The sequence below is a fragment of the Tubulanus polymorphus genome, chromosome 2, assembly GCF_964204645.1.
Source record: "Tubulanus polymorphus chromosome 2, tnTubPoly1.2, whole genome shotgun sequence".
NCBI classification, from domain to species: Eukaryota; Metazoa; Nemertea; class Palaeonemertea; order Tubulaniformes; family Tubulanidae; genus Tubulanus; species Tubulanus polymorphus.
In genome coordinates this window covers 4,845,991-4,867,067 of record NC_134026.1, presented here as the reverse complement: position 1 = coordinate 4,867,067, position 21,077 = coordinate 4,845,991, and the positions used below count along the sequence as shown (strand labels likewise).

At 40.3% G+C, this 21,077-nt stretch overlaps 1 protein-coding gene across 1 annotated transcript in view; it reads right to left on the bottom strand.

Moving 5' to 3' along the window:
* LOC141900523 (receptor-type tyrosine-protein phosphatase delta-like) overlaps positions 1–21,077 on the bottom strand; it is a 135,809-nt gene that overhangs the window by 94,673 nt on the left and 20,059 nt on the right. The window contains exon 3 of the mRNA XM_074787445.1: positions 20,524–20,617. Coding sequence (XP_074643546.1) covers positions 20,524–20,596 — 73 coding nt within the window. The 5' untranslated portion in view covers positions 20,597–20,617. The remainder of the gene's footprint in view (positions 1–20,523; positions 20,618–21,077) is intronic.

Genomic DNA, 21,077 nt, shown 5'->3' with positions numbered 1-21,077 from the left:
CTGACTGCTGTGTTGTCAAGTACTCCATCTAACGATAAGTAGCCAAAGCTCGCTGTTAACAGTCACTTGGAACGCTAACTTACAATGCTGCCATCTAACATCTAACCAGCACAAGACACGATTAGATTCCCATGCACAACAGCCGAGTTATCGTTATTACGAACGGTGTTGGCAGAAGAGTAGTTTCACATAGATCTGTATAGATGGCGCACTCATCACTGCCCATAATAGAGCTGGGAAGACAGATTTATCTTTTGATTCTGTTACTGGTTAAGAGATCTTTTATTCTTAACCTTCTCCCAGAAGTAATTTCACTCATTTTTGTGTTTGGCCATTTTCGCAGCATTTTGGGATAGACATCCAAACATCAATCAGTATCACAGCGTAACCTCTAATCAACGGAATGCACCGTTTTTATAAACAAACCGCCGATAATAAAAATTTTAATCAAGGAAGCAATCGAGCCATTATAAACAACTAGATCTATGAACCTGTTTTTCTTCGATGAAGCAGGCTACCCGATTATTTATAGGAAAAACACTGAGGCCACTATTATTCTCTATAAAAATACCACTTAGACCATCTATGCGCCGAACTAGCCTTGTCATATAACAGATACTTTCAGAAATGATATTTCTAGATACTAAAATGAGAAAAGGTAACATTCATCAAAAATACTATTCATGGGGATCTATCTAAATTACATTTCAAACCTATAATTGTTCAATTCTGCATCTCTTTTTGTCGACGTTCCCACAAAATGAAATTCTGATCATTTGTTGACATAGCACAGTCGTACGCAAGTTTCCAAATTCGCCCGTGTGACTAATGTTAGCTTTCAATAAATTGTACTCGGAGATATCGAATTTTCTTTCAAACACAGAATTGTCCGATAGTTCATTATAAATTCATGATATGTACGAATTTTCACGATGCACAATCAATTTCACTATTATCGTGTTTTTTTTGGTTGTATCTATTCACAAAGAAAACACCTTGCACAGAACTACCCGATACAACCGCTTTCAATAATATACTGAGATATGAATAACTGTCAGAAATAATGAGACACTTTTACCACAATAATGAATCAATCTCAGCACACATCTTTGATATTATTGCTATTATTCTCAGCTCAACTGGGAGAGCAATAACTTCATCTAGCTTTTATTTTAGCTTTTATTAGTCTAGGGGCCGATTTCTTCTTCAATTCCATATATTTTACGTAGATTAAACATTCTTGTGCTCAGCAATGTATAAATATTTCAAGCATTAACATCTTACATCAAACACTTCTAGTGAAATGTGATATCTACATCTTACATCATTCGGAACCATTTCAGAGCCATTAAAATGCTGATTCATACTAAAAAATGTCTGGACTTTTCTTGTAGAATAAATCATTGCGTTTGTCGAGGCTAAATGAGGCTGTTGCATAAATCTATGTGTTCTCTGTGGAGTATGGCTATAAAAGTGCCAAATCTTATGGGATCATGATGCCTGAAGCGCCATCACACGAGTGTTTTTGGCCACGGCCAAATTTGGCCGGGAACAACTGTTCACGTGGGTGCCTAATGCCTGTTTGGCCCGGGTCTAATTTGACTTGAGCCAAATTTTAGCACAGGAAAAATCAATGGGTGTGCAACTGGTCTCAAATATGACTCACTTCGCTTTGTTTAAGCATTGTCTAGTATCGAGTGAGTGGTTTAATGGAGAGTGCGCTCTCTAATTAGGCAGTGGCAAAATTTGGCTCGGGTCGGATTCGGGCCAAATCATCTCCGTGTGATCGCGGTTTAAGTGACTGAAATATCTATTTAATACCAGCGATAATGAATTGGCAAGTTGTGACAGTGTTTTAATCTTGAGAGGGTGATTTTGCGAACAGTCCTGAACTGATGATGAAAAAGCGATTTACGGCGTATAGGCTGCACACGAGTAATGCATCTGGCTTCTCTCCGTCTCTCTCTCTCGCCTATCACTGTCATTACAGATTGTGATTAATAGTTAACAGGTCGTCAAGGGCAACCGTGTCACGTTTTAAGCCGGTTTGAAAATTAATTGCAATGAAATTAAGCCCGACCGCGATGTGGGAGGCATTCACGCGTCGAGTCGTTACAAACCGCGGTAAATTCACTTTTATCGTATTTTTACGTCCTATACGAACGTTGCATAATGACGCCATCATGGACAGACGATATGAAGTCATACATGTTGACTAACGTAATGATACTAACTACTCATATAAGCAGTGATCAGATGTTTGCCCTCCGTCAAATTGGCACCAATCAGGCCCGTGTCGAATTTGGCCGGTGCGTTATTAAAGAGAGCGCGTTCATACGTAAACCACTGGGTCCAGTTCCACAGTTGTGAGTTAAAGTTAACTCAGAGTTAAAATCAGTTCATTTTCAATGTTTTAACTCTAGAATCAAATTTAACTCAGAACTGTGGAACTGGACCCTGGATACTAATCAATGCTGTGACAAATCTAAGCGAGTCACTTCCGGGACCAGTTGCAATCAATTCACATGGGATAATTTGACCGTTGCTAAAATTTGGCACGGGCCTGGTCCGACGTATTTCATCAAGCAATGGCCCAGGTCAAACAGGAACTGGCCCATTTTGCTTTGTGTGAATGGCTGATCACGGGCAAAGTGACAGCGGATTCCGTCAACGTAGGCCCCAATATGACGGAGCCCAACTGAGAAATCAAAGCTTACAACTACAACTACTATGAAAGTTTGTATGATAGGATGTTAGATGCGTATCATCCAGATACAAAACATCAGCCCAATGAGCTAAACTGTATAGTAAAAAGGGCATAGCAATATTTAGAAGAATTTTTCTCTAAATCTTGCCCATCAAAAGAGTCTAGAACATAAATAGCGTTACGCAACTTATGTAATTTATTCGTCCCCGGATTTTTCATCAAATAACGGGACGCACAATACGCTCTAAAACGTAAGTGAAAATCACGAAACTAATACAAAGAGAACTCTTAAACATGTCGCGCCGAGTGATGGATTTTTACTCTAATCCTACGAGTATAAACGCATCCGACACGGTGGAAAACAGTTCAGGAAAAGGAAATGGAAGCTTTTAAAGCAATCGAATACCATTCCGCTGGTTATACATGCATGTATATCTTTATAGCCGGTTAATCAATGTTTCCAGAGTTCTTTCATATAAAACGATTTACTCTCCTCGTGTGTGTGCACGGCACGACGACCAGCAAAATACACTTCAGAGTTAGTCCATTAGCTGCTTCCCTGAGACGATTTCAGGGGTCAACCGGCTTCTTACATTTAAAACCCGTTTAAACCATCTAAGTTCTATAGCCAATCCCAGACCGATCTTTAGATTTGGACAGTGATAACTGTACAACTGGGCTCTTACAGGAGATGAAGTAAGAAATGGCTTTGATGCAGACGGATCCAGGTTATGAACTCCATTTTGGGTGCGGTTTTTATTCCAACAAAAATTTTCTTATACAGAAGGACACCAAACTATGGTTATACGTTTCCTGGCAGAATGCATTATATATCCTATCGTGGATCCTCGGCAAGCTCCAGATGAAACATTTCAAATTAACGGCAAAGTATAATGAATTAGAAATACACCTTCGTGAGAGTGAGAGAATAGCTGTATATATCATTCACTCAATACTATACAAAGAAATTGAAGTGGCCACTTCAGCAATAAGTTGTAATTCACACCCAGTGATTAATTTGACCCATGCTAAAACTTGGCTAGGGCCTGATCTGAAGATTTTAGTCTGGCCAAATTTGGCCCCCCGTTGTTCCAGGCCAAATTTGGCCCGGGCCAATAATCCTTGCATGATCATGGCTAATGCGTTCAGACCATAATTATAATTACTTCTGAGTGAAAAAAGCAACCACAAAATGTAGACAGCTCAGTAGATAACAAAATAGTTCATGGTTAAGCGCTCAATCTACATCCCTAGAGAAGTGACAGTTTAAATGCATTGCACTCATTTCAAACCACGAAGACTCAGTGTCATTTTCAGTTCGAGCACGACAGCAAATTCAAAATATCTATAAATTTCCTTATCTTCTCGGATTGTAGGATGCCAATCATTCGCATTATTTTCAGTCACAGCACGAGTCTCCGAGGAATAAAGCCAATTCGACGAAAATACAAAACTCGCATGCGATATTCACGATGAGAATTATTTCATGCAGCGTATAAAATTTTTTGTCGTGAGAAAAATCTAAGGTATGATAATAGCCCAGATCGCACACACAGACCATTTGGCCCGGATCAGGCCCGAGTCAAATTTGGCTAGCATCTAATTAGAGAGAGTCTGATGTGTTTGGTCCGGCCGAAACAGGCATGGGCCCATTTGGCTCCCTAGTTTGGGACAGGCCAAAAATGCTAGGGCGATTACGGTTAATGCGATATCTACGCAGATTCGCTCTATAAGTGTTAAATTATACCGAGATGTCGGGTAGATGTCACCAGAGCGAGCGCTCAAAACCGAACCCATCCGACAACTCGGGAACGGTACCATGGGACGTTCCACGACTTCAATCAAACCCGCGAGACGGAAATTTGAAATTTAAACGATGCTATCAGTTTTATTAGAAAGTCGTGGACAGACGCACGCGCGATATCAGATTAGAATAATTTAATTAGAGATTAGTCTTAATTCTAATCAGTTTAAGTGGTTTCTTTCACTTCGGGGGCCCCGTTAGTCAAATTCCTCAAAGGGTTGACTCACAGGCGGACTTGTCATATAAAATAAACGGGCGCCATTCTCGTCGTGAAGCTGAAAGCCCTCATTCGGAATAGGAATGATGTAAAAATTCGGATCTAAAAGAATTAACATACACTAAAAAAGGGTCAATTACAGTGCGGTAATTCGATAAGGATTTACACAGTAATGTGAATAGACATACAGTGACAATTGTTATTTTTGTCACATTCATTTTCGCCTGAAAGCTAACTGCCATTAATGCGAGTTTCACATCTTCCATCGACTGACTCTCAGAAACTTAGTTATAGTGATAGCAATGCTTATGGCAATCGCCGACCTGGCGCTGTACAAAGAAACAAGAAATCGTTGATATACTCGTTCCCTATTACTCGACGTTATTAAACATGTAGATTCGGTAGATTCTGCGAACAGCGTTCATAAAATATTGAATAAATGAATGATTCCGAGATACATCATTCGTAAGTAGTATCAAACAGCGAGATAATGTTCAATATCGTTCAGTATTTTTCCAAGAAAAGACATAATAACGAGCTGTAATGTCTCTATTCCGAGGTAGTGAGCTTCGAACCCTCCCTCTCTCTAGCGCGCGCACTACCCGTTTAGCCTTTTTTTATTGCTTTTGGTAAATTATTGATGAATATCGGCCATCTGCATCTGTTGCCGGCGAGTAGCTGCTTTCTGACTCATTCATTGATAAACAGTTCGAGTTGTGGAAGTAAACAGCCCGACGTAATGAGTGTTTCTACCGAAGAGAAGGTTCTTCACTTCGGCTTTCGGATCCAATTTACATTCCCACAGAACTCGATATCACCGTTCGTCGTTCCCCCACGCCCCCCCCCGGAGATGGATAATCGTAGACAGCTGCATCCGAATTTCGAATTTCGATTTAAAAATATCAACGTGGAAAATGAAAATCGAAAAAACGGTATTCCCGATGAAAAATGAACATTGCAGACACTATTCAAGTCGGCGTGCCTACTGAGGTTGGCGTTTCAATCGATGCAAAATCTAATATGACCTCAAACGTATCACAGCACCAGATGTGATATTGATGAAGCCAATATGATTCTAAAACTCATATCTCTCGTTATTGGCTTCATCAATAGTCACCTGACTTTACTACGCTACGACAGCAACATTCAAATGCACTTAGTATACCTGCACACCTAGGGTGAATACGTACAACCTTCGAGTAATTCAGTCCCATTACTCCCAGGTACAACCGAGAATTAATGTCAGCGAATGTCATTCCTGGTCATTGAGGGCGAAGTTAGTTTATAGCTGCGATCACATTGCTTGGGCCAATGGTTCACACGGGTGTCAAACGGGTGTTTGGCCCGACCAAAAACGGAATTCTAGCCCGTGAATTGCAACTGGTTCAGAAGTCACAACATTGTTCTTCAGTATCTAGTGATATGGATATGAACGCTCTTTCTAATAAGCCTGACTCAGACCTGATCTGGGCCAATTCGTCTCTGTGCGCCTCTAACGGCTTCTAACCCAGTAATAAGCTATGGTTTCTGCACTTCTCACTCGATATGATATGGTTTTCAAAGGGATACCAAAAGAGCTTAGCACACAAGAAAGGCGCGCGTCGGTATTAACAGCGCTCCAATGACAAAACACGACCGCGATTCGATACGAAATCCCATAAAAAAAGTTGATGATCATTTGAACTTCAAAATTCAATGGGACGCGTACCGAGCATGAGATTAACTTAATGCAAGCCATCGACCCGTCACGACGAGATGCTAAGCCCGCGTCCTTCAGGGAATCATTACTAATATCAATTGACATTAGGACGGAGCCGAAACTGTAACTAGACTTTCAACCCGGTATTCAACACCAGATTCGCGTTTAACGTCGACGTCGCGGTATTCCCGGTCGTCCGAAATCGCGAAGATCTAATCAAGCAAAAACACCCTGGGGCGCGCGAAAAATATCCGCGGCCTTTTGAAATCGAAGACGAGATTTGTCGGAATTCAAACAGCGGATGAATATCGAATTCGAAAAGACAACGACGTCGCCCGATCAAAGGTCGCCGCGACGAGGATCGAAATAATCTCGCGGCGTCGCGACCCTCCTCCGCACGAAATAAACAGCGGCGGTCGCCGGCGCTCAAATATACGCCGAACGACGACGACGACGAAATGAAGAGAAGATAATTACTCGTCGACTTCATCATCAATCGCGGATTCGGGATCAGTTGTAATATATTCCAGCGATCATTACAGACTACTCAATGCTCGTAATTACAACAACGCGCGACGATACACGACGCATTCCAATGACGATCGCCAAATACTTAATTGTCAACGCGAACGCAGCGTCCGATATTGAACATCGAAATGGTCCGAATTCACGTTAAACGAGCATAAATCACACAGTTATTAGACACTTAATCAATATCGCATATCTTCCTCCGCGTTCTCATCAGATGAACGTTAATCCTAACGGTCATTATTTAGTAGCCCTCGACCTGTCACCGCTTCTACAATAGGTACACTGCATTCACGACACATTTTACAATTATACTCTATGAATGATGCTACTTAGAAATGAAAATAGGAATCTGATTCAGAAAGTGCCCTCAAGAGACATTCAGCCAAATGCCCCTCCCCCCCCCCCGTACCTGTAGGGCCCGACCAAAAACGTTTGACCAGGCCCAGGCCAAAGTTTAGCACCAGTCAAATTAATGCATGCGAATTGCATCAGGTTTCGGAAATGACTCACTTCGCTTTGTTTGACCGTTGATTAGTATCGAGTGAGTTGTTTACATGTAAACTTGAGGCACAGGTCAAATTTGAATTGGGGCTGATCCGTGCCAATTTGACCCGGGCCGAATCATCTCTGTGTAATCGCGGCTAATTGTCCTGCTGATGATGAGCATCGACTTTTCTCTAGCGAGCAGATAACATCTCCACCTTTCCAATTAGTAAGTTAGTTTAGACTACGTTTCTACCTGTAGCTTAATGATGAACTAGTTTTAACCTCGATTCATTGAGGCTAAAAAAGATTCGAAACGCCCAGCGGTCAAATAGAGCTGAGGGCTGCTGTGTAATTCTAACCTACAGGTCGACAGTATAAATCCCCGATACTGCAATAAATCATTATGGTTGGCATGTCTGGGGAGATATGTAGCAAGACAAATTAATGTGGGAAACAAGTCTTGTCGCATGGGATTCCGTTTCGATGAAAAATATCGTTGAAGCAACATTGACCTTTCCAGTAATTAAGACGTTTTGTCATTACTGACTAAAAGTGGCCATTACAGAGGCTTTCTGTCTTTTTCTCGATCACAGCTAACCCTTATTTCGAATATTTCGGATTGTCTCTAAGCAGATTATTTCACTTTCAAATTTTTCAATAATTTGCGCCATTTCTCTGAAAAAATCTTCCTGGTCTACTATAAGTTCAAATAGCACAAGAACGAGGACAAATTTCTATATATAGATAACCTCGCTTGCCTTACATTTGTCAAGATGTTCTAATGATTTTCGAAAAATTCGATTATCAGGTAAAATTGATTAATCCGGGGAATCGTTGATTCGACGAGCATGTCAGACAGCCTAATTAGGCGAGATTGTTAACGGCCGCCAAATTTTCCGTCGTCGACAATGGTTTCTACTTTTTCGAAATGCCGGTCATGTACGGCGCGTGGTTCCTGTGTAATCTAGCTGCACAACATTTCGCTGATGAGACCCGAGTTCGATCGATCGATCAGTCGTAAATTCACCCGACGTTTACGTCTAACAAGAGACAGACTAAGTGACTACCTGTTGCCGCGGGGCGTTCTACTTCAGCGCACTCGTCTCGGGCTAATGAAATCGTCGCTACGTCACCTCCGCGTGATGATTTGCATACCGAGCAATTCGCGCGCGCATGGAAGACGTAACAAGTTTTTTTCTAACAGGTAATTTGCCCCGCGATGTTTATGCAGAAGTCAAGGCAGAAGTAAAGAGTCTTAGCTGTCAACGTAGCGACGACAATTTTGACAACAGTGAATTCGACGGAATTCAACGCCAATTTCGCGTCGCGATTCTCGAGCGCGCACGCGCCCAGATGAGCGAATGCATCGAAATTGGTGACAACTTGAATAAATATTTGAACCTAGTACCATTGTTTGTTTCGTTGGCATTCATCTCTTCAGAATCAAATGCTAAGACGGTGAGCGACTAATACCTTTCAAGAGAGAGAGAGAGAGAGAGAGAGAGTATAGACTAAAAATCTACTTACTAAGCCTGTATAAGAGCAGTTACAGATAAATGGAGATCCTTTACCAACAAATCCTCAATCGAGAAGCATTAAAAACATTTTCAAATGCCATAAAAGCCATTTAAACATAAGAAGCTGTAGGTCAATTAAAAGGAGTTGGCCTTTTAATCGATCTATGACATTAGACAGCCGTCCAAATTGTCGAACACCGTGCTCGAAGTCCTTACAGGAATATCAAGAGGCGATTTCAGCTGCGTAAAATGTAGAGAAGGATGTTTATAACATGTATCTTTGAGTCATTCACATTTATAAGCCTAAATTACATTTAAAATGTAATTCTTAAATACATTTTTTCATAAAATGTGGCCGCGGTCAACGGGAAAGCAAAGGCCCATTTGGCACTCATGTGAAATGCTGGTGATTTTGGCATATGTTTAGATGCGATGTGATGACTAAACATCACTCGGAACGGATCATTAAGGTCCCCAGTCTTATTGCCACGGCGAAGATCTCAGTTCGAACGGAAGACGTGGGAAAAACTTCAAACATTGCCGAGAAGAAGTACCTGACGGGTGGCATTAGCGATCATCAAACAATAGGTCATGACAGAACTTCGAGATCAGCACGAAGCAATCAGCGAATGCGGGACGCAACAAGCCATGACATAAGAAACAACCTCCGTGTACACACACATTTATAGCTACTATAGACGGCTACTTAGTATGATCATCCGTTCTGTCCGATCCCCATCACCAGTCACTTCAGTCACAATTCCAGACTTCGGTAAGTGTGATTTGGATCGTTAATGAATTCATTAAGAGAAAATCAAAGTATCTACGCCATCGGCTGATAATACGGAAAAAACCTCTCGAGAAGTTGAAGGCAACGCAACGCGACGTTATTGACTTTCATTCATGACACCAGATTAGAAATTCGTATATCATTATTTTAGACCTTACGGGCACAGGCGCACAATGGAAATGACAGCGTCGAAGGATTGGTAGCCGTAATTGCAATGATCTCGTGTTCGAAATGGAAATGCGAACCGTTGGCACAACGATTTCATCCAGACCAATAATTATCATCATCAAAGCGATACTCGGAGAAAACAAGCGAAGCACTGAAGGCATCAATAATTCAAATACGAAGGGCAATATCTCGTCTGGGTATATGATAAATGGTGATTACGATTATACAGAATTTAACATCGCGACGAAGTCGATCTGCGGCGTAAATTACACAACTAACTGTTGAATATACTGTACATGTTTTGTCACGATTCCCATACAGGAACTATTGTTATATCACTTTAAGACGGCTTTGTGGAATTTCGATTTCAACAAGACACAAACGTCAAACTTGATAAATAAGTGATCAATCGCAAGGCTGTGCTCCCTCGTAGAACTACGAATCGCTGAAGAAAAGATGTTCACCATCGGTTGAATGCCGAGCGGTGAAGTAAGTATATCAAATGAAGAACCACTGAAGGGATTAATAAGTATGCAGACAATGCAACAGAATTTAGTGACAAAGATTAAGCATCCCAGTGGTGTTTAGTTTATGACGCGACCTTGGTCGTGAAAACGACAATGCATGTATATCAATTAATGAGATCACTTGGAAGGTATCTACTTCTTCTACCACATCACCAGTCAACATCAACTTCCTAATCACTTGAATACTGGCTTACGACTTATGTCGCTGGATCAGTTAGTCGGGAAACGCTGATATATGTACTGATAAAAAAAATGGTTTTACCGGGATTCAGACCAGCCAACTCTTGATTGAGATTCAGACACATCCGCTATGACAGGTCTGAAATAAGCCAACATAATCAAACATTTTGTACAACATACCAATAGCAGTCCAGCATTGGAGGCAAGCGTTCAATGCCATAAGTAGTACCAGTGGCCATTTAGATATACATATATATGCAGAAAAAGACGTTGACTTATATCAAAGTGACCACCTTTAAGCCACATTAATCGAATTATGCCTTTATCGAAGAGGACTAGGATCGATTTCGACAACGCTGCCAGCATAATTCGCTTCCGTAAATACCCACAAGTAATGTTTATCAGTGTCAACGGTTCTTATGTCTCCGCTGTTGAAGTCGTTGTTTGATTAGATGACGAATTGATATATTCGCGCACTAAAGACACATCGAATGAGACTTATCTGCTAAGTGACCTGTGACTGAACTTTTATCGGGATAGAGAGCGAATAACGCAGTCAGCTATGTTGCTATCGGTCACAGTAGAAAAGATTTCAAAAATCAAGAACATTTGGGAAACTTTCTTCGGACAATGGATACGGCCATTTGAAGTTTTCTGTGCAAATGTTATGGGAAATTGACTCTATAACCGCGATCACGCGGAGCAGTATTGGCCCGTGCCAAGTTGGTATGGATTAGGTCTGAGTCAATTAGGCCCGCGCCTAATTAAAGAGCCCGCTCACTAGCAAACCACTCACTCGATACTAAACAATGCTTAAGCGAGTCACTTCCAGAACCAGTTGCAATTCATACACGATGATTTGATCCGTGCTAAGATTTGGCTGGCCCGGGTCCGATGTTTTTGGTTGGGCCAAATTTGACTTGGGCCAAACAGGAATCTTTTGACACCAGTATGAACAGTTATTACGGACAGTAAATGCTTGTCTGAACGCGGCTTCTCTCACAACGATAAAAGCATGAGATACAAAAACTGCGTAAATAGCGCATTCTGCTGCAGATCATTGATAACGTAAGCCAAATTTCGCAATTTCAACAACGGTTTAGCTTCAATGAGAGATTTCAATTCCAGAGATGAATACGACAGGATTACGATGACAGATTGACTTTGATTAAATCCCTGTCAATCAAAATCCTGCACATCGGCAACACCTCGAAATATCAAAACAGACATAGTATACCGTGCTTTGATCTGCGCAACAACCGCAACAACGTGGGACGGATAACAAATTTTCAGCAATTTTGTGAAGTTCGAAAAGTAATCAACGTTTTAATGAGCTCAATTGAAAACAGGTTCTTTCTCATCGAGTCCGCCGTGTATTTCTTTCATTGAAAATCATAGTGAAAATCATACAAATTCCGACCACGCGAAATAGCAATCAACGACTAATCAGAAATTGCGGCAGATACGCGGATTTCATCATCAAAAGAAATCGCACAAAGGCGCAAACGAAAGATGATCAGAATTTACTACAGCAAAGGACATTATCATATCATACGGCAAAAATATGACTAGAATATGAATGAGCCATTTCGTGATTAAACTTTCTTCCCCCAGACTGAATATGTATAAACTAGCTAGTACGATGATAAGGGTATGTGGTCTTAAGACTAAGGTTTCAATTTGTTAAATTGGCTACAGAACCAAATTAAACCAGATTAAACAAATGAATCCCGCAAATGCTATTAGGTCTATGTACACAGTTAGTTGATTCGACAGCAACTGATATTTTCTTTCTGACAGATGGCGTAATAATGAACACGAACATGATGGGCACTGGTGCAAAAACGGCTTGGTTGGATGATGCCAAAAGGACCCTGGTGGTATTTTGATTGATTATGATTAATCACCGGGGCTCCTCTGAACCGGACGATCATTACGTCATCGTAGACGACGCCGCCAGATGAGAGATCATCAAGTCATATTCATATATACAGGCAACACAACGGATTTCTCTATGATATCTCGATATAGATGAGCTATATCAACTGGTTATGATAAATCCAGACTCAATAATAAGAATGTATCATGATTCGTATTGATTGATAATGGCATAACAGTTATCACACCAGACAACGTGACTGAAGATCTCCACATCATTGCAAAAGAGTTTGAATATAGAAGACGCCTTCGTGAGACTCGTGACCTGGCAGTTAGTTAATTTGCCATGACATGAACTGCGCAGTCCACAACAAAGTACCAAATCGCGAGACTTTCAAAAATTCTCTATATTACAGTATAATTCGATTCTGTAACAAACATGCCATTCATGTGGAGGCATAAAGAATATGCCAAATATTACCTAAACCTCCAGAGATTTTTATATTTACATCATGATGTAGATGTATGTGTACATACTGAATCAAACTGTCCACGCCGACATCAACTACGGATCATATGTAGAAACCTGACCGTTTTATTGGTTCAAAATGTGATTACGCGATGCTTTATCTATCGCGCAGTCGGCTGACAAGTCCGAGGAAGCGCCGAGCATTAACTGTGTGAATACATTCCTTCGTATTGGCGTAATTGTCCAATTTGCTACGTGGTCGCGTATCAACTACCGATGATGCAGCAGCAGAGGAGCCGACGCTAACCATTCCGCACCTATCTTATTCAACTGATGGCCGATATTCATGGTATTGGTCTTATTCAGGTCCTCATACGCCATCAAATATACAGTATATCCCAATAGTAAATGAGAGAGTTAACGTTTTCTTCTTTCTTCGTTCTTCTCAGGGAACCACAACAGTATGTTGGAACTTTTCGTACAGTCATCTTATTCATGAAACCAGATTTTTTTTTCTTTCGACGCTAATCCCAAGCTATCTCTTGCGAACAATGACTATGAACGTACGGCGTATACAGCAATCTATGTTTCATTAAATCAGGATTATTGCCTCTTAGACGAGCTATTAAGAGCCAAGTATATCACGCACCCGATGCAGGCACCTATACAAACTTGACGATGACAAAAACTGACAGGAACGCTGTAAGCATCGCTAATTGGATATTAATTAGCGAACGGGATTGACAACATGCCGACGTGTGGACTTGAAACAAAGTACCTAAAAAATCTATTTATTAATAACTCGATCATCAACTTCCCAGCGATCTAGAGTGTAACATCTAATGACACAGATAAGTGTTAAATTTTCACTTTGTTTTTCTAATGATCATTCTATTCTTGACGAATGAAGTGGACGAATCGGAAAGCGTTTAGCCTACAAACGTCTGCCATCATGGCTGAAAAAATGTGTGGACCCAATTATATTATCAACTACTGTCGAAATCATTGCGATATCATATGCTGGTGTGCGAATAGCTGAGAAGTGCAAAGAAGGCACTGAATATGGTGCCACCAAGGTCTAGATCCACTCCAGGTTCACTCCAATTTGGATTGCTATATCATGTGTATCTTACGAATGAGAATTTATTGGGTGGGAATGTAAAAAACAATTTAACGTCCTATTCGGAATGAATGGCTTCAGATAACTTCAGATGAGCTTATCGATTGAAATAGAGCAAATCATGAAAATATCATAGTCGCTGAACAGCTTTGGCTATTTCCAGCTATTAGCTAGTAGTATGGGTCTCTTTGTAAGTGTGTTAATTGTGGTCAACTGTTCGTCATTACATCGGCCATTATGCCAATTTCATTAACACTATTCCCAATATATGAGCAATTAATAATGTATGGTTAATGCCAATAAACCATGGCATTATATTGCACCTCCTAAAACTAATGAAAATCGATATTCAGCCTATATATCTATTCCATCGAATACATAAAGAGGAAAATATATGACGATTTTTTTTGGATGAATTTTGGATGAATGAGTTCTGGTTTTTGGAAGTAAGTAGACAGCTTTTTCATTAATGGGGCCAATGCCACGAAAACTAGGTGTAAAAGCGAACGAAACTGACAATTTCCATCGGAACAACTGCCATTTACTTGCACTCATTCTCTCTTGGTTTGAAGCATCAACCCATAATTACGCTTTAGGACCTGCTCTGTTCGGTTCCATGGGCAAATAACAGTATTTTGTGTCCTCGCTCGAACTCCATTTTTTCATCGGAGGAAGATATCCGGGTAATAGATAAGATGGATGTACAACAGGCGGCTGTGAGCTGTGCTGATGATGTGAAGGAATTACTGATCATGTGAAGGAGTTACTCGCCAGAAGGCAAACATAACAAAGTGACCTTCGTTGGCCCATGGCGGGAGCCGGGCATAAAAAAATCAATCAGATTACCTTAATCTGCAGCTCGTAGCTAGCTTATATTCATCCGTCTGATCAATAACAACTCAGTCAAAACTCATAATTACTCGAGGGAGATAGTGCGCGTAAAAATAACATCTGAGAATTACTGAGAGAAAAACATATGAAGCGGAATACTAAACGAAGGCCTTTCTAATGAAGTCAAGGCTCAGGTATCGGGGACATCATCTCGGAAATCTAATTCATCAAATGAAAGTCGAACCCAAAAATTAACAAACCGTCAATCTGTTAATTATGATTGAGATTACATTTGACATAATGCCAATTACAACCAGTCGGACGTCATTATTTCTTCGCACCCAAGGAAATGAAATCCACAAACATAATTACTCGGTCCTAACGTGAGCAATTATTAATGTGATCTAAAGGCTAATGGCGGAGGCAGAGTGGTCACCGACGATAAACCACATGAAATAATTCATTCAGTATCTCTTCATTCGAAACGATTCTGAATCATCAATTGAATGAGTATTTTAAGTGATCAGCATACTAAACAATAAGGCATAGAATTGATAGATGATTCCGCGGAACAGTTTCGACTCATCATTCTAAGAATATAAAGTCTCATATTGTAGTTGTGTATCAGCCACAGGGCGAAAGAAGTTAACAGCGATGTCTTTCATAAAGTTTCTGATATTTACAATTCAGTGCCCATCTCACACCGGACAGGCAATGCGTGTACTTCAAACATAAGCGAGCAGAGAAGAGTGAGAGAATGCAGAATGAGAAGACTGGCTGTTTATGATGCAGAAGCTAAAGATAGTATTGGCAATTATTGTAAGAATCTACAAAGCCCCACTTTCTCTAGATGCTCTTGATGAAAACCAGGTGATACACTCAAACTGACTACAGTGCACAGAGGAAGAATATGATCTGCCTCAGGAGAGAGTCAGGCCTGCGAAACAGATTTCAGGTAATCAGCAACTAACTGAATTATGAAAGAGTTGCTATTAGAACATCTGTCCAATTTCAATCAAATGGTAAAAGATTCATCAGACTTTGGAGTACGTTTGATTCCATGAAGATTCCAACTATTCTGAGCGTAACTGCATTGGCATATTCTTCGTGGCAAAGCCCTGACAAACAAAGAAGTATCAGTCTCTTTCTAACTAGTCAACAAAGAAAAAAGCTGGTGGGACGAATTAAACACGTCAGAATTGGTGGTGGTGAACCTTCCGGTGTAAATCTCTCAACATCGCAAACAAATTCAGTATTTTCAGCGGTAGATGAGGGATAAGGGTCATCAAACGTCTGATCATCTCGTTATGCGCGGACTTAGGACGTGATGGACCACTGTAATCAACGTGCGATGATATACAGACAGAAGAAAACAGCCACGCAGTTCCATCAGGATTACCGGACGTGAGCGATGCAGCAATCGAAATGCAATAATGACACGATAATCAACTCTATACATGCAATCATTGTCTCTCAATCCTAACCGAGGATTTCCATTTGAAAACATGAACACAGCCTTACACGCTTAAACCACCAATATACTCAATATATGGAAAATTTGGCGCGGGCCAAATTGGCACAGCGGAGGCGAATTTGGCCAATGTCTAACTAGATAGCGCTTTCACACATTAATCACTCAATCGATACTGAACAAATGATCAAACAAAGCAAAGTGAGACACTTCCCAAACCTGGTCTGACGTTTTTGGTCGGGCCAAACAGGCACAGCCCTATTTAGCACCTGTGCGAACAGTTATTCCGGGCCAAATTTGGCACGGACCAAAAATGCTCGTGTAATCGTATGGCTTAGGCCTATATCATGATCACTTGATGAAGGACCATTCATACCAAAGCCTTTTTTGTAAAGGTTAACCGTACCATTAACAGCATTAAACATCAAAAGAACTGCGGTTACTATCAACTACTTTTCATTATCGTCTTACGGTTCACAATGGTTTTTTTCGCCATCGTCTCGAAACCCTTCGACTAGTCATCGGTAATTCGCCCGAAGGAAATTGCATTACGCTATATGGCGCCGTCGTCTGTCAGTCTCTTTCGTTACAAACCACGATGATGACGACGCGCTGATGCCAAATTCAGCTCCAACTCCGCGATAATGTCTTGTCATAACTGTCATGTCCAGCGTCGTAGAATATTCACACACTCTTCATCATACAGCAGCAAATGTTACGCTGTACCATAAACATGATCCCTCCAGATCGCGCAGTCCTGGATATAGGGAGTTCTCAAGGAGAAAATTCTAAATTTTGAGGTCTAAGTTTTACATCCCAATTACTGTATTCTCCTACATTGGTACTGTTTTGATGGTTTTTCCCAATTCTAATCCTTTACACTACCTATAAACTCAGTTTCGAATTTGGTAACCACCTAATTGGGTAAAAAATAGATCCTGGTCCTAACTATACCAATTAAGGCATAGTCTACTTTAGAACTACAAATTGGATAACAATTTCTTATTACCACATTCCTCAAAAATTTTGAGGAGTTTTAATGGAGTTGTGGGCATATTGTTCAAACTAAAGGAGTTTAAAGCATCTTGAAAAGCATTTTTCAAGCATTTTTCTGATTTGAAGGAGTTTTTAAGGAATCAAGGAGTCGTACGGACCGTGAAAAACAGTCGAGATATGGTGCCAGTTTTTAGCAAGTTATCTCGAATGATTCGAGATAACGACATGAATTTCATATTGTGGCCTTCAAAGAGATGGTGACAAGTTAGTTGATAACGCGAAGCAATGGCAGCCCCGCACGGGCACGTCTTTGTTCAGAAACTCAAAACTAATTTCCTTTAGTCGTTCGCCGAGTATTTCCGCCGATAAAATGTATTCCGGAACTTTAGACGTATTGAAAGACATTCTTCCAGCGATAAACATGAACATTTTATATAGATATTCATTTACACAAAAACCTAAGGTTATTGTTTTCATTGTGTCGACGTTTCCAGCCTGATCCGGCAATGCACGATTTTCTAAGAACTCCACCTTACAAAGCTGAGGGGATCTTTCATCTACGACTCGTAGAACACTTCAAAAAAACCAATAACGGGGCCTAAGTACTAATATCTCGAGAGAATTTTTGTACCAGATGGTCAGACCGGCTAGCAATTATCAATACGCCTAAAGTCGATGTTATAACTTAATTCTGACTGTGCTGCACTGTCCATAATCCCGCATTAAAAACTCTGATCCATGAATGAAGATTACGGCCATTTTATGACCAGTATGCCGCAGCCCCGGCAGCCATTAATGGTCATTGATAGGTAGATAAACTGCAAATGCATGTCAGCGTAAAATTCCGGCTGATGAAAAGTTTCCTTCCAGCTATCTTTATCTTCTGAGGTGATATTGCGTAAACGAGAGTTTGAACTCGAAACCAGTCCGATAAATCTGATCTTCACGAACTATTGATGAATGCAACGAATGTTTTAAATTATTCAAAACTGTATCCACTCATGTGTTAGCACTCGAAACGGAAGAGAAACTTGAGGTGACGTCAATATTGTACTGAGTATAAGTCGCTGTTAGCTTAAATTAGAGAAGATTGAATTAAAATGAGGGATTGGTCTCTAGGAAATCGAAGGTGGCCTAAGCTAAGTGCTTAACCTAGGGGCTAAATTGGGTGGCTACGAAGCAAAATAGTTTTATAGCACAGATACTTTAATATTCCTTTAAGGGTCAAAGCAGCCCCAGGATTATATCAGAACTGTAGCGATTCTGAACGACACGACCGGTGATATATTCATTATTCAGATTCCTTTTCGAGGGACAAAAATAAGCGAACTACGCCTGTGGGAAATTTAGGGAATTAAGTATTCGTTTCACAAATGCTTTTTAAAAACGCCGAGTCCCCGAGTGTTAATTCGTGAAAGCTAGGCCTTGTGGATGGCTGCGTTCTGTCAACGACTCATATTGGATCAAAATTCATATCCAGAATTGTTCTATGACACATGTATCCAATGTGTGTATGTGTGGCGACGTTTTGTTGACACATCGATGTCTTCTCTACGTTTTTAAGTCGGTAATGGACTTTTCAGCGAATACGGCTTCTGAAAACGGGGTTCGGAAATGCCTCGCTAGGACGGGCAGTAAGCTTCGACAAAAAGCATTTTCCGGCACAAATGAGATTAAACGAAAGCGCCGCATAGTCAGTTTAAACAGGTACAAATATTGACTACGCTCACGAAACAAATTTCATTACTATCTACGCAGAAAGTTTGATTTTAACGATTTCAGCGAGCGTGCAGTTTCGTTTTCGATTTTCTGTCATTTCTATTTTCCATCTGGATGTAACATGATGTCCCTGTACACGACCAAATCAAATGCCTTTAAATGTCAATCAGAATAGTAAATCAATATACAGATACGCTTTCTGAAGGTACATCGTTCTTTTGATCAGCTAAGACCAACAGTAATTTTTTTAATTTTTTGAATTAGCAGTCGCGTACAGAAATAGTTTTTCTCATCTTACAGCGTCTGTAGACCTAAAGGTTAAAGATAATCTTCATTTCGGAATAATCATTAATTCAGTGCGAAGCTACGGCTGCTGTAGGCCCGATTAACCCTGTATTAATGTGTTTACATAGAGTATTTCATAAAACCCGGTGAGGAACTGTTAGCCTGTTTCCCACACTTTTCATCAGGGCCGGAATCTCGCATATACACCCAGAGTAAACTCGATAATGGTTTTCGTCTGCCTACGGAGTTCTTTTTTAATCTGCAAACTGATCTTGTGTAGTAGTGTTTTGAATCGTTTCTCGGGGATCTATTCTAGGCGAGATAATCCACTGATATAACATTCCGTATATAATAGAGCGCTGGTGAGGTAAAGATTGCAGGTTATTGAACACGACGTACAGGAGCAGTTTTCAAGTCAATTAGCTTTATCGAGAAGCCGATCTCGTTGTTTATATACTAAGCACACAGAATGGCCCTAAAACCTAGATAAACAAACAGCGTTCCAATTCTTGAAAAAAAATATTGCATAAGAAGTTCACAGTTCAAGTATGGCAAACAATACATCTTTTGGTTGAAATTTGTCATTCCAGTCAGTGCTCTTACAGGGACCTCTTGACGATACTGCTATTAAGGAGAAAAAAATATAGACGTTCTCATTCACGGTTCTAAATATGAACCAGATTTTCTCACTGAAAAAAATCGGCATTCCACCTAAATAGACGACACCAGACAGTACACATACGTAAGGAATTTGAGTTATTTTTTTTCCTGAAAATCGCAAAAGATTTATATATACTGAAATCAACGCCGAACAATAAAGCATATAACGAAGATTATAATGCCACATACATGATCAATAAATACATTCAGACATATTTTGGGAATGTTTAATGTAGTTTAAAAATCCTGCAATTATAGCTTATGATATCTTTGTTCAACAAAATGTGCCAACTGATAGAGAAGAAAATATGATAAAGGATAAAAATCAATCTTTTATATAGCGATCAATGCTTGGTACTTTTCATATATCTATTAACCATAATTGCAGAATCACTTATTTTGAGTAAATAACCTGTCATAACCGTCTTCATGCTGGACTGAGAAGAAAAAAAGTAGCTCAACACTTACCGACTGCTTGGGTTGTCTTGACCATCAACAAGACAAATGGTAGGAGTAACATGCCTACAGACAGCATTGCCATTGTAGTTTTAGATCAAGAAGCCTAAATACAATGATAAAATGAAAACACAAACATCAAAACACGTTCGTTTACATTACCGCGCTCCTGTTGACCAATTTATATCAATATTTCTATCGGAAAAAAGTTCTTTTCTTTATTCCTCCTCGTTTGACCAGTCCGCAGGAGATATCACTATCACACGTAAAATCCCGATATTCAATCGCTAGGTTTAGAAAAACGCCGATAACAGTTACGATAGATCCCAAAAAATCGGCGCGCCAATTATTTCAGTATCGGAATCGATCACAGTGTTAAGTTATATCTGCACGACCGCCCGACGCGTATGACTCCCGTATATGACTCCCGATAGATCAACCGCAACAATGAAACTAACTAACTCAGCATCCAACGGTTTTCCGTTGAGTTCTCGTCTTACAGAACAACATCTGTAGACTGACTCGGTGATGTAGATATTCCTAGTTGCTGAGGTATAGAGCAACAG